Below are 15,149 nucleotides of genomic sequence, written 5' to 3'. Positions count from 1 at the left end.
TGAGAGAAAAATGAAAATGTAGCTGTGAAGCATTGGCCATTGTACTAACCAGTCAATGTATTCTTTACCATATTGAGAGTTGTACACGTTTTTCAAATCAAGTTACTAGGTAAGTACAACTTTAAATAAGAATGCAAGGAGGATAAACCAGAAAAAAGAAAATCTGCACCTCATCTGTTCTAAATAGGTACAGACTGAATGTTTGGAGCTCCTGTCAGCAAAAGCTCCCAGCAAAAAATATCCTCTCAATAGAGCAGCCACATCTACGTGCAGTGCAATCATAAATATCGTTGGAGCACTGGGCAAGGCATATCTTGGGACCACTTTTTGGAATGGAAACACTACACATTTATTACACATTTATTGATGATACTAAAGATTTATAGGGATAGGGCATGCAAAAATATCTCAACCCCAAGGTCAGACTGGCTGTGCCGGGCATCAGGCATTTCCCCGGGAGGTTGGAAAGGTGGGTGGGTCTCTTTTGTTACTGGGGGGGGCAGTTTTGTAGCAGTGCAGCAGTTTTAAAATACTGAAGAGTTCCTTGTATATCCAAAAGTTTTCAGGCAGCAATAAAAGTTCCAAGACAATTCTAGTGAATAATGAACCTGCTAGAGAGAGTTTGGATATTTGTCTAGTTGCAGTTTTGACTCATCTAAGGTAGTGAAGAGGGTTAATATGCCTGCTGAAAATAATGTGTACTATGAAGAGAACAGAAGATTATTTTATGTAAAATGCTCAGGGGTGAGAGATCAAATTTTATTAATATATTAGTGGCATAGATGTTAGCATATGGTGATTAATTAACCTACATTTAAAGACCTAACAGAGAAAATAACACGAGTTGTAAAATGTGCATGGTTGAATTATGGTGAACCATGAGGCCGCCATTTGTATTGTGAAACACGTTTTAACATGAAAGATATTTTGCTTTCATAATAAATAAAGTATTAAAATGAGTAAGGGGTTATTTTTTTTAATTAAATTTAGATTAAGAATTGAAATATTGAATGAATATAAATCAATCATACTTATACTGAATTAAATGGATTTTATAAATGTGAGTTTCATGTGTGAAGGAAAAGAAATGCATGTTTGAATTAGTTCTAACATGTCAGAAATAATGTTTACAATTGAGTAATTTGCTTTGCATATCTGATTATAATTGTAAGGTGTGCAATAGGTTTTATTAACTTATCAAATGTATTAATGTGTAGTGCCACATTCTTAGCTTGATTAGGCCTGAAAGATTTATTTACTGCAGTAATGGAAAATCACTTGTTTATTTTGTACCCTCTGACCTGAATTATTTTCCTGGGATGTTAGTGTGATGTTGAATGTTCTATTGTATTGAAGGCAAGAAACATGTTTGTTATTAACAATGTTGCAGTATTTGTTGAGCTGTCTAACAAGACAGGAAACTAAGGATTTCTGTGTGAAACAGGTTTAGTACCGTGAGAGAAGAATTCAGTGTTGCAAGTTATTAGAGAATGTAATATTTGTCAGAACTGTATGAAATCATTGAAATGACAATGCACTTTTGCTGAGAAAATCTGGAACAGTTGTAAACTTGGTGGTGCCATCGACAACTATTGGACACCGAATTTGACATCTGAAGTGAGAAAACCTGAAGGACCAATGACTGGACCGTGCATATTTTTTCATTAGTTTGAAACTGTGAAATTGGATGTTAGTCTTCACCCCTGCCTCAAAGCTGTTCAGAACTCTGTCAAAGTCCTTATACTCTTGCTTAAGTCTGTTGTCACCCTCTGTTTCTTTAAGTCCCCAGATGAGTTTTCTCATCTTAGTTTATTTGTCCTATTCATGTACTCTGTTCAGTACTAATAAGCCCAACTAATTCTGAACTGCTGATTTGTCCTATGTGCTGCCCCTGTTCCGCACTGTCCTGATACTTGGTGTCAACGGACCCTGGAAGAAGTGACCTCTCTTGCTGATTAAACACTCCTGCCTGCTTTCCCATGAGCAGAGATATAACTAAATGTGGTTTATTGTTTCTTTGTCATTTATATAATTACACCAGCATATTTTTAAAGTGAGTTGACTTAATTAGATGAATTTTTTAAAATATTTTTGTCTTTTATTTTAGTTTTTTCCCACATGTGTTAATCCGTTCCCACACATGCAAGTCCTAATTTGTGTTAATGATAGGAATATCCCAGCCCTGAAATCTGTATGTTAAAAATTGTATTTTGATGACTTGCTTATATCACCATCATCTGCTTCGGAATCTGATAATAATGTGCATATTGTTCTGTTGCTAATCTATATTTTTCTTTTGGAGTGTCTAACAGTATTGATGTTTAATAGGTTAAATCTTTTCTGACATTTTGGTCAGCCTATGGTTTTCATGTATGTTTATAACTTAGTTTTGCGCACAATTTATGTGGCATTGATTTTGGGACTGTAATCAAGTTTTGAAAACTTTACTCAACTTGAAGTTTGATTTGGTGTTAAATTGTTCAATGTGTTTAGAATTTTTCATGGTAAAATGTCACTGATTTCCAATTGAATGATTCTGGCTAATACACTCTTTACCAAGCCCAAAGATCTAGTTGACTTCAATAGGTGAAAAGAGTGATGGTGTCTCACCTGTGCATGTGTGGTTTCTGAACCAGAAGAGAGGAGAAATTCATCCCGGCACAACGCACCAACAGTGGGTTTTTGCTTTTGTTATCACGATCCTTTTGTAACTGTACAGTTAATAAATTACAGTCATAATCAAGCACAGTGAGCTGCGAACTGCCATCAAGGAGCTGCATGCAAACTGCATGGTAGAGGTTAAAAAGTTATGTTTTTTTCCCAGGGCTTTAGTATCCTAATTTTGCTAAAAAGGGTTTGTTTGGTAACAAATAAATTATTAGTAAAGTCAACTCTAACCACTGTGTCACGTTCTGAATCTTGAGATTACAATTATCCGGGCCAACCACTCTTAAAAAATATTTACCAGTATGGATGATATGGGAATCCCACACCTTGTAAGCCCCTTTGTCTTTCTATACACTCATTTACACTCATATGATCCATTGTCTCTGTAGGTGAGTGTGGTGTAAGATGCTCCAACACCCTACACAGGCAAAAAAGGAACTATAAAACAAATTAAATACATGTAAGAGAGGGGCAATGGAGAGACGAGAGGCACTGTAAGAGGGTGATGGTATGGGAATCATTGAAGAGGCCCAATAAAGACTGTATCCTGGTGCACTGTAAGGTCATTATTTACTACAGTATGCTTTAAAAATTAATACAATTGAATATATAATGAAAAATGTGTTGTAGAATGCACCATTTTTGCCATTTGTCCCCACATTTTCTTGGGAGAGGAGGACCTGTGCCCTATTGTAGTGGTCTGGCTTGCTTCCTATGCACCCAATAGGGACTGGTGTGATAACATTTTCCAGGGCTGTTTTGGGTTCCCAGCTCAACGCACAAGTTGGCTATTGTCCACCAGAAAAATAGTATGGTATACAAGGGCAGTGATGCTGATTTCTCCCTTTATGCTATCTTTCACCCAGATGACCGTAGATTAAATTGTCCACCAGCAATTACGATTGAAACACAAATATGTTCTTACCCCAGGTGGTGTTGGGGATAGGAATTCAAATATCAGAACCTTATAGCAAGTTGGCAGTGTATTTATATTAGTAAGCAGTTTAGACTTACCAGAAGTGAAATAACATTTTATAACCTAAAATGACAGCCCTACTTGAGCAATGAATAATTGTGCAATGCAATGTTTTTTCCTACAACCAAATATCATGAGTAATCTTCGACTGTTTGACTTCAAAACTCACAAAAGTCAAAGACCTAAATAGGAGGTATTTGGCAAATCCATGATCTCACCACAATGTATAGTTTAAAAGACATTGCAGTATTTCCTATAACCAATTGTCTACAGAAACAGAGTCACAGACACATATGCAAATGGGAAAAGGGAAAGATGCTGGATGAAATGGGAGAGAGAAAAGAATTAGTGGGAATAAAAGTACATAAAAGACATCGCTGCAGAATGAGAGAAGGAGGTGAGTGATAAATGTAGATCGAGAATGGGAAACTGCAGGAGAAGTGGGCAAGAGTAGCCAAAGCTGCAAGAGGGCAGGCCAGGGTTAAGTAAAAACTGCAAGTCGAAAGGTAGAAAGTTGCAGGAGGAGAAGAATGCAGGAGAATGGGGTGAATGTAAGGCTTTGCAATTGAATAATTTGCTTTCATATTTGATTACAATTGTAAGGAGTGCAATAGGTGATGAAGATACAGAGGGAGCTACAGAAACAGGGGTGAAGGTCATCCGAGACAAATAAAGTGTGTTATTACCATAGTAAGGGAAATTTGAGAAATGTTAAAGGGGATGGTGGTGTTGTCACTGTAAATGATGTTGGTAGCTGTTTATTTGCTATTGGAGGGAGGTTTTGAAACAATTTGGAAGACATGACTCTGAGACACAATGGTGTGGTCTTACTTCGTAGGGGACTAGAATGTTTGAGAGACATATGAAAATGTGCTACTTTATGACACATTTGATGAGGTATTAGTTTTGCTACTACCTGCACTGGGTACCTGTCAAGTTGGGGATGTGAGGAGTTGTGAAGTGTTACCAAGAGAGGTATCACTCACATTAGGGGAACTATTACCTTAGGGGGTTTACTACAGTGTTAGTGTCAGGTTCTGGGAGGTAAAACTGGCAGAAATTGTGAGCTCTTGGAAAGCCACATCATTTTAATGGGAGGTACTGGTTTGTTCAATGAGGAATTTTCTGAAAGTGTTGTTGAGGGAGGCATTAGGAGTGGTATTAATGTGATGCAGTTATGTTATGTTAAATGTTATGTTTATTTATATAGCACATGAATCACTCAGAAGGGTTTCCTGGTGTTGAACCAAGAGCTGTATGGGCCAAGCCAGGGAGGAGGTTAGGTGAAGAGCCAGATCTTAGGTGTCTTGCAGAATCCAGGGACTGAGGAGGTGGCTCTGATGTGCAGGGGCAGGTTGTTCCAGGCTTTATGAGCAAAGTAGGAGAAGGCATAACAACCAGATCTGATTTTGCATATGCAGGGGCATGTTTGAGTAGGAGTCTGGCTCAGAGGAGATGCCTTATAGGTTTGTCAGAGTTTATGTGGCTGTTGAGGTATGTGGAGCCAATGATGTGCAAGGGGTGGCATGTGTGTGTGATAGGACCTTGAAGAGTGCTCATTTGTGGATTTGGAGCCAGCAGACGTCTTTCAGTCGTGGAGTGATGTGAGGTTGGAGCAGGAGGACGTCTGAGCCAAAAAGATTCTTTGCCTGTGGCAGCAATAATCTACTTTCCTCGACGGAGAGCAAGATGGCGGCCGCGTAACGCAGCCGCGAAGCGTCTGCTCCGACCAAGGAAACCTCCCAGTGTTGCGGCAGCTCTCCCGCGGGTCGGAGCTTCCTTCGGCAGTCGCGCCTAGAGGAAAACAATGTAGCGGCATTTTAGCAACATTGTGCCGACTCGCGTTGCTTCACCTGCTCCCTCTTTTCTTGGGGATGACTGCCCCAGGACTCTCAGGAGGGGCGGCACAGGGGAAATATTGCGGGTGACATTGCTTTTTGAAGGACTGCTTCTCATGTGAGGATTGTTCAAGGCTACTTGGCTCTTGGTTTCTGCGGGGCCCTTTTTTTTTTTTTTTTTTTCTTCTTCCTGGGAGAAGTAAAACTACGTGGATTTGCTGACGGAGGCCAAAAGGATTGCAAAGTGTTTTCCCGGGATGCGGTCTGGACTGCTCCTGCTCCTACCTGAAGACAACTACAGGTCTGTGCTCACGGGTCCCAATTGGGGGCAATTTTCGACGTGGACTCAAAAAACGGTCAGAGTTTCTTTATTGTATTACAAGTATTTGACACTGGGCGTATATTATAATAACGCATTTTGCATTAAAAAGCAAAAAAAAAAGGTAAAAATGCCACCTAAGGGAGTGAAAAATGTGACTCTGTCTGGACGAGGCAAGCCGGTAAGAGTAAGCCTGACGGCACGGCAGGGGGGGGGTACGGATATAAAACAAGGCTTAGGTGAGAAGGTTGTCTCCAAAAACAAGAGTGCTTCACTGGACAGGTATTTTGAGAAAGGGAAGGACATACTGGTGGGGGGCATAGATACCCCCCCCGCCGCTGTGGAGGAGGCTGATCCTCTAGTAAACGAAGAGATGACGGCTATAGATGTGCCCCCCCCGCATAAAGGTGGGCAGAGTGATGCTGAAGATGTGGCAACTTTACAAAAACAAGCTACCGGGAGTCAAATGGAGCAGAGGGAGCAGAGGGAGGGCGCACAAGGCGCTAGGTCATTATTACAGGTGGAGCGGAGGCCAGTGGGATTACGCGATAATGAGACAATACAAGGAGACAAGTTTTTCTCACTATCAGATCATTCAAGTTGGTCAAGCAACGAGCAGCTGGATTTGGAGGCGGATAAAACTTCTTCTGAATTCGAATCTGAGGTGTCCTCTTTGGCACTGGGAAAGGAATTACAGGAGAGTGGCAGGAGTGCCACTGTCAGGAAAAAACAGAGGAAGAGAAGTGAGCAAGTAGGACCTAATAAGCACTCCACTAACCCATTGAACACTAAGGGTCTTCAGGGGCTTCAGTGGGAGTATTCCAAGGATGATTTAACTCTATTTGATAATGGTGAAAAACAGCCTAATCCTGTGTCACTGGAAACCATATATCAAAGCATTATGGAACATCGAGAGGAATCTAAATTAGAGAGCCGTAGGACTCAAATGGCTTGCCGCAAGATGCAAATCCAAATTCGTCGAGTAGCTAAGACATGTTCAGAGTTTACTACACGGATGGAAGAAGCAGAGACCCGGATCTCGCGTCTGGAGGATGAGGCTGGAGCTCGCCAGTCATCTCGAGAAATGGTGGAGAAACAACTTGAGGACACTCAGTGGAAATTGACAGATTTAGAGGACAGAATGAGGAGGAATAATCTGCGCGTCCTGGGTGTACCAGAAGGACTTGAAGGATCAGATATACATAGCTTTATGGTCGCACTTCTTAAGGAAGCATTTCCGGACTTACACCAGTGGGACTGGGACAAAGAGGTTCAAAGAGCCCATCGATTTCCTTTTAGTAAAATAGGACCAAACTCAGAAGGAGGAAGTGGTAGACCTAGAGCAATATTAATCTCTTTGCTTAATTATCAGGCAAGGCAGGCTATATACGACCGAGCTCGACCCAATGCTAGAAGTAAGGCTAAGGGATGTGAGTTTTTTGTGAGACCAGACTATTGTCATATTACTGTTGAAAAAAGGTGGAGGCTCCGGCAGTTAATTCAGCCACTTCAAAGTAAGGGGGCACAGGTTTTTTTATTAAATCCGGCTAAACTGAAAGTAGTAATGGAAAATAGGACTTACTTCTTCACGACAGAGGAGAAAGCAAGGGCTTTTTTGGGTGGACTCAACGGTCCGGTTCCCTAAGATAGATTTTCTGGATTGGGACATAGGGGTGGGGGTAAAGTAGAGAGGGTTAGGAGTTAAGCCCTGAGAAGTCGAGCCGGGGGTAAGATATTGTTTTGGCTGAAACAGGGTTAGATAGAGAGAGATAAAGACAAAGAAAGGGAGAAAAGGTAAAAGAAAAAAAAGAAAAAGAAAATCATGCACTGGGTAGGGACGGTCGGAGCGGAAGCTTTACCATCAATAGGGACAGTGAGATCCCATACTCTCCATAAATTGGGTGTAAGGGTAGGGGTAAGGGGTGTAGGGGGGTGGGGGGGGTGGTTGGTAGCAGGGTTGGGGTATAAGGGGTGGGAGGATGGGAGAGGGGGGAGAGGGGGGAGAGGGGTGGTGGGGAGTGGGGGGGGCACTAATATAGGTAGAAATGTTCAGAATAATTTAAAGAAGACATATCAAAAGAAGAGGATGTATAGGATTCAATATCAACAAGTTGGTTTCTTTAAGGGAGAAAGTATTGACGTGAGTTTGGTACATCAAACTGAGTGATATGGCAAATAGATTAAGGATTTGTACACTGAATATTTGCGGTCTAAATAGCCCCCAGAAAAGGAAAAGAGTGGCAGCTGGTCTTAAATTAATTAAATCAGATTTATATTGCTTGCAGGAAACACACATTGCATGGAGTAAGCGAGAGCTCATACGAGAGCTTGGGTTGACGCCCCTTGTTTGTACCAGACAGGAGGTTTCGACACGTGGGGTGACGATACTTGCCAGAAATAACAATGTACAAGTTTGTAGATCTCGAGCAAGTAACGATGGGCGGTGGGCTCTCTTAGAATTATCTGTGAATACATTTAAATTTACCCTCTGCACTATATATGGATCAGTTTTGGACGAGGCTGAGCCTCTGGATACGTTGAATATGGAACTAGTTGGATGGCCCTTACCAATAATTATTTGTGGCGACTTAAATATTCATTTAGAGGTAGGTAGCAGGAGCATGGACACCCAGAGTTTATATCAGGGACGAAAGCCTAAAGTATGGAAAGCTCTAAGGAGGTTAGTAAGGGAACATGGGTTGAGAGATGTCTGGGAAAATATTAAAACTGTAGATCCAGGGTATACCTATTACTCGTTCCCACATGCTAAATTGGTAAGGTTGGATTATTTTTTCGTATCACAAAACTTAATCCATGGGGCTGAAATAGAATGCAAACCCAGATTCTTATCAGATCATAATCCATTAATATTGTCCATAACAATTAAGGGACCATCTAATTCGCGTCGTGTATGGACATTTGATAGGAAATTGTTGGTTGACCCAGGATATATATCCCATATGAAAGAGTGGATTCACCACTTTTTTTATATCAATAGGAATACGGCAGATCCAGGGATGGTATGGGATTCATTTAAAGCTGCAATGAGAGGTGAAACTCTTAGTTATAGTTTGGGAATACAGAAAATTAGGGGGAAGGAAATTGTAGAACTTCAAGAAAGATTAATAACAAAAGAGAGGGAATTAGCTAGTAAAATTACTAGTAGAGAAGACATTACTCTCACTCAGACCCAAATGGTGATTCTTAAGGCTAAAATAAATGCTTACTTGAATAAAACAGTGGCAGCCGTCTATCAAAGTCACCGATTGGAGTGTTATGAATATGGTGAATCCACAGGAAAAGTCTTAGCTAGACGGGTCAGACAAAAGGCAGTTAAACAGAATGTTTTGAATATAATTGATGGTAATGGGCGGAAACATACAGAGTTAGAAGGAATTCTAGAGGTTTTTAAGGGTTACTATCAGGAGCTGTATAGTGAAGATATAGTGTATTCTGAACAGCTACAAAAAAAGGTTAGTGAATTTCTGGGGGGATTAAAGAGTACAAGGCTCTCTTCTGAGGAACAAATTACATTAGATGCACCAATTCGTATTGATGAGATAATTGAGGCAGTAAGCTCCCTGGCAACAGGGAAAGCTGCTGGACCGGATGCAATACCACTTGAATTTTACAAGACCTTCCTGATAGACATTAAAAAGGATATGCATAGCATTTTTTGTATAGCGCAGGCAGGTCAGGCACCCTTATCGTGGGAATGTGCAAGTATTATAGTGCTAAAAAAAAAGGATAAATCAACAGAGTTCCCCAGTTCATACAGACCCATATCTTTGTTAAACGTAGATGGAAAGATTTATGCAAAGATTTTGGCCAGTAGATTGGCAAATGTGATAGTCAGGCTGGTTAGAAAACAACAACATGGGTTTATTCCGGGTAGAGATACAATAGATCATATAAGAAGAATAATAGCCATGTTTGATCTTGCAGAACTATATCAAACAAATTTAGGATTATTACTTTTGGATGCCGAGAAGGCATTTGATCGTGTATCGTGGAAGTTTCTATGGGAAGTCATGCGCTGGAAAGGTATAGGGAGTGGATATATTACAGCTATAAAAACTTTATATGTAGCCCCAAAAACTAGAATTTGCATTGCTGGTTTGGAATCAGATACTATCTTAATCTCTAGGGGGACTAGACAAGGGTGTCCATGTTCCCCCTTGCTCTTTGCTCTATATATTGATTCTTTCTTGCTGAGATTAGAAGAATGCAAAAATATTCAACCTCTATTATATCATGGAGAAACATATAAGGTGTTTGCATATGCTGATGATGTAGCTATAGTGACAAGCAACACGGAGGAAGCTATTAGGGCAATAGAAATAGAGGCAAGAGAGTTCGGAAAATACTCCGGATATAAGCTGAACTCAGATAAAACACAAATAGTATGTTCTGGGCACGTTTCACTAGTAGATAGACGATTGGTATCTGAAGCAGTGTATTTGGGGGTGAAGATTACATCAGTGGTTAATCGGTTGGTGGAAATTAATTTTATCCCATTATTAAATAGAATAAAGAGGGATTTAGACCGAATGCATAATTTGCACTTATCGCTAGAGGGTCGCTGCAATGTATTGAAAATGATGGTTCTGCCAAAAATCCTATATTTATTTCGGGCTATTCCCCTTGAGGTTGATAAAAAATGGCTTAAAAGATTGGAAAAGATGGGGAATAATTTTTTATGGGGGTATGCTAAAACGAGAAGGGCAATGAAGTATATGACACTTCCCAAAGATCGAGGCGGGTGGTCAGTCCCTAATTTTACACTGTATTACTACGCCTGTTGCCCTCAACATATGGATGAACTTATAAGGGGAAGTTTTAAGGGTAATGAAGAAGTAAAACCAACCCCTATTTATACTATGATGCCGGGTGGGGAGGCAAGTGGTTGGTTATCAAAATTTGAGGAACCAAGTTACTTTAAAAAAGTAAGATTTAAGCCTTTTTTGTCCGCCTTCAAGGTCTGGGCTCAGATAAAACGGAGTATGGGACTGGGAAAGATTACGGCTTATACACCAGTGAAATTTTCAGCTATCCCAAATCATATCTTTAGGGATCCCATACTAGATTTTTGGCGTTCTAGGGGAATAAATAAAGTCGGAGACTTGTATTGTAAATCCGGTTATAAATCATTTACGGATCTGCAGTCTCAATTTGGCTTACCTAAGACCCATTTTTTTTAATTTTTGCAAATACGAAATTTTTTACAGTCTCAGAAGTGTGTTACAGTACAGTTGTCGGAGATCCCGGTAGTTGAGGCTGTTAAAAATGGGGCAAAGATTGGCAAGTTATATAAGTTACTAACAGAGCTACAAGTAGATGATATGGCACAACAGAATGAGAGATGGATTGCACGATTTGGGGTGGCTGGAGAGTGGGTGGATCAATCCTTAGCCATGGCTGAGACAACATTTCTATCAGCTAATTTGAAAACCCAGCATTACAAAACACTGATGGACTTATATTATACTCCAGCAAAACTGAAAAAGTGGGGGATATCCTCTGGAAGCTGCAATCGATGTGGGGAAGTTGAAGCTGAGATAATGCATATGTTCTTTGTATGCCCAATGTTGCAGGGAATATTAAATGAGATAGAGGTATTCCTTAAGAAGATCACGCATTGCAATATTCAGGTTACTGTTATGCTGGTAGTATTGGGAGTCGTGGACTCACCTGAAAGTACGGAACCTGCACTGTATAAAATAAGGCGATTTTTATTTTTGTCCATGGCAATATACCGCTTATGTATTGCTACAGATTGGCTCAAAAAAGAACCCCCCACGTTTGAGAATTGGCGCTCTAGATTACTTACCATCTATAATACTGAATTAAGTCTTTATAAGTTAAAGGGTCATAAGAAGAGACATAGAGGAGAACGAATGTGGGCACCACTGACTAGATGGTTGGAATATCAAGACACAGTTTAAAAAATAAATAAAAAAAAAAAAAAATGCTAATTGTTTCGATATGTGATATATATAACTGAGGTTTTTTTTAAAGGTCTTCTTTCTCCCGTTGTTTTGTTTACTTTACTTTCTTCGCACGGATATATTATGTCTTCTTCTTTTTTTTCTCATGTAACCCCCTCCCTCCGACATATTAAAATAAAATAAAAATAAAAATAAAAAGGAAAAAATAATCTACTTATTGAGGTACAGGTCTTATGATAACACTTAACAGAGGCTTTCTCCCTGTCTTCTGCGTGGCACATTAGTTGATTTAAGTCAACCTCTTAGCCACTGCATGTTACAAAAAGGGAGAAATATGGTTCTATCCAACAAACAACATAAAAACTGCAGCAACGTAGCTTCATGAGATGGACTGGGAAGGCACCACACAAGAACAGGTGATTTACATTTTCAGAGAGAAGGAAAGCATGTTATTCGTAATATCTACTTTGCCATTGTAGAGACTGGGCTGTGTGGCTAGGTTTATGCAATTAATAGAATAAATAAATCCTACCTGGCCATTTCTTACTTCATCTGTCACCTAAGGAAAGAAAAGGAGAATAGTCAATCTCAATAACTGCCATTCTAGCATTAATGTGAAAGCAGGACAATTAAACTATTTTGAACATGAAATATAAGGAAAGGAAAGTACCTTGCAACACTTCCCCACAGGTTAAGCAGTAAAGTATGTTGATTCCTTGCATATCCCCTCTCCCTCATTGCTTGCTCCCCCTGCAGTTTTTAATTACATCAGCGTTACTTTTTATGTGTTGTTGTTATATGCAAATTTCAGCATCAGTTTGAACAAAAGGTTATGAAGTACCTAACTTTTAAAATACATTTGCAGAAAGGTCTATCCCAGGATCGCGAGGTAGTGTGCAGGCACCTGTCTAAGCTGAGGGACAGGTGTCCACTCTGGAGTATCATGAAACTGGCAGGGTCAAAGAAAGTGAGCAGCTCCAACAAGAGGTAATCCACCTTAAGGACCAACAGATTGATTTATAGGCACACATAGAAGTTCTGGAAAACAGATCAAGACGCAACAATATTTGCATGGGGGGGGCAACCGCTGCAGAGGGAGATGACATTGGGTCTTGCATAAGGGCCCTCTTTGCCCAGATCCTGGAATCTTCCACTGAAAAAGATCTATAGCTTGACTGGGTGCACAGAGTGGGCCTCCCTCACCCAGAGAACTCCTGTCTGGTGGACATCCTGTCTGGGTCCATGATTTTCCTTTAAAGGAGCAGATATTACACAAAGCTAGAGAACTTCATCCCCTGAGGTTCAGGGGCCACACACTGATGCTCTACTAGGATCTTTCCACAATCAGGCTACAAAAGATATGAAAACTCCACCCAGTAACCTTGCATCTTCGAGAGCGGGCATCCCTTATTCGTGGGGTCAGCCTTTCCATACTGTCTTCCACTGGGATGGAAAGCTGCACCAGATCTGCCTCCTAAAGGCTGCCTGTGAAGTGCTGGGGATCAAGAGAGACACAGACACAGAGGCTCGAGAGGCCCTAGGGACCAGACCACAAAGTGCACTAGATGGCAGAGGAGCCCAACAGCGTATAGACACCTATGACCTGACCCTGCAGGTATTGCCTAGGAAAGAAGGTCAGTCTTAGAGATGCTGTCTAGAGACCCAGAGTTAATCGGAAATGGCTATGGGCCTACTGATTGCTTAGATAGTATTGGGGGTGGGGTCTGCCTGCGGGGAGTAATTTGATATGACCAGGAGACTGATCCAAGCCACAATACCCTATATCCAGGGTTCCACTGGGATGCCAATTGTCATGTTAGAGCTCTTGATCTACCAGGAACACTATGGGCCAGATTTACACGAAACTGGCGCAGCGCAGTGCTGTGCCAAAATTAGCAGTGCTGTGCCAGTTTTGGAATGCAGGGATGTGCCGTATCTACAAGAATGTGGCACACCCCTGCATTTGTCCCTGCACCAGCGCTAAATTAAGCAGCCTGCGCCAACGCAGGCATTCTTGCACCATATTGCAAGGGTGTCTGCCTTGAGGGGTGTGATTGTTTATGTGCAGGAAGGTGTACCTTCCTGCACATAAACAATCATCCATGGCATTTTGCTACTTCTGTGTGTGCGGCAGAATGCAAAAAACAAGGAGGAATAAAAGTATTCCTCCTCGTTGTGCCATGCTACCACCAGACTGTTGGCAAACACTGACAGGGTTGTAATGAGGGCCAATATCTGCCTCCTAACATTAACATTGAGCGATTTGCATCGTTTAAAATCTCTGTCTTTTTCACAACAATTATTTTCTCCTGCAATAACTAAATCAGCATTGGGTGGCCATTTTGATCTCTTGACCTTTCCAATGGAAGGAAGGTGGGTGCTAAACATACTGAAATTATATGCCTGCTGCTAACATACTACATAAGGGTTGGGGACTATGCTTTTGTTCCTAGCTCCATTTACCCCCTAACAAGGGTCAGGAACTTTTCTTCCATAGATCAGTGGCAGAGACCATGTCCTTAGCAGACAGGCTGGTATTAATAGGGGGGGATCTCAATCTAGTATCTTGAATCGGGGGGAGGGGTTGGAAACGTATCACAAGAGGGCATCCAATGGCTACCAGAGATGGGCTGCGGAATTATGGAGAGAGTGCCACTCAGAAACCAGAGATTACACCTTCTACTCACATACCCATAAGACATATGCATGGCTGGACCAACTTCTTAGTGACTAAATACTTGTGGACCCTGGTCACTTCGGTAGATATAAATCACGATCACTTTCTGATTACGCCACAGTGAAGGTGGACCTTGCTCTCTCCCTGACAAGATGCACACATCAACCTTATCCCCTGCGAGAAACTCTCCTTCATAGATCCGAAGTGGTCAAACAGATCGCGTCTGCTATCCAAAACTATTTAGTCACCAACATACAGCAGACACTCCAATCTCACTCTTGTGGGAGAACCTAAAAGCAGTAATCAGGGTAGAACCCACTGTGATATCGGCAGCCAATAACAAAATACGGAGGAACAAAAGGGAACACCTGCAGCAGCAGATGAGGGAACTGGAAAATATCCATCACCGAACTGGTGCCCCCAGAGTATGGCGGCAGCTGGAATCGGCCAGAAAACAACTTGTGAGCCTGAACTGCTACAGACCCAAATATTCCCTTCTCCACTTTAAATATGTAGAAGGGAGCAGATGCTGGTGACTCCTGGTTAATAGGCTGTGAGCCCAGCTCCAGGCTATGAGAGTCGATTTCTAGGTAGTAGGCAATGGCATGGAGATTACCGATGACATCCTTATAGTTTACCGATTCCAGGACTTCTATGAGGACCTTTACTCATGTCAAGCAATACCACCTGCTAGCCCAGACTCATACCTCCTGGGTTTGTGCAT

At 41.3% G+C, this 15,149-nt stretch overlaps 1 protein-coding gene across 1 annotated transcript in view; it reads right to left on the bottom strand.

The window, feature by feature from the left end:
* The window catches only part of LOC138296504 (CD109 antigen-like), a 363,929-nt gene that overhangs the window by 122,081 nt on the left and 226,699 nt on the right, over positions 1-15,149 (bottom strand). The window contains exon 16 of the mRNA XM_069235675.1: positions 12,281-12,307. Coding sequence (XP_069091776.1) covers positions 12,281-12,307 — 27 coding nt within the window. The remainder of the gene's footprint in view (positions 1-12,280; positions 12,308-15,149) is intronic.

Source organism: Pleurodeles waltl, chromosome 5 (genome assembly GCF_031143425.1).
Source record: "Pleurodeles waltl isolate 20211129_DDA chromosome 5, aPleWal1.hap1.20221129, whole genome shotgun sequence".
Taxonomy (NCBI): Eukaryota; Metazoa; Chordata; class Amphibia; order Caudata; family Salamandridae; genus Pleurodeles; species Pleurodeles waltl.
Note: the sequence above shows the minus strand (reverse complement) of the source record. Positions and strands in the feature narration are given on the sequence as shown.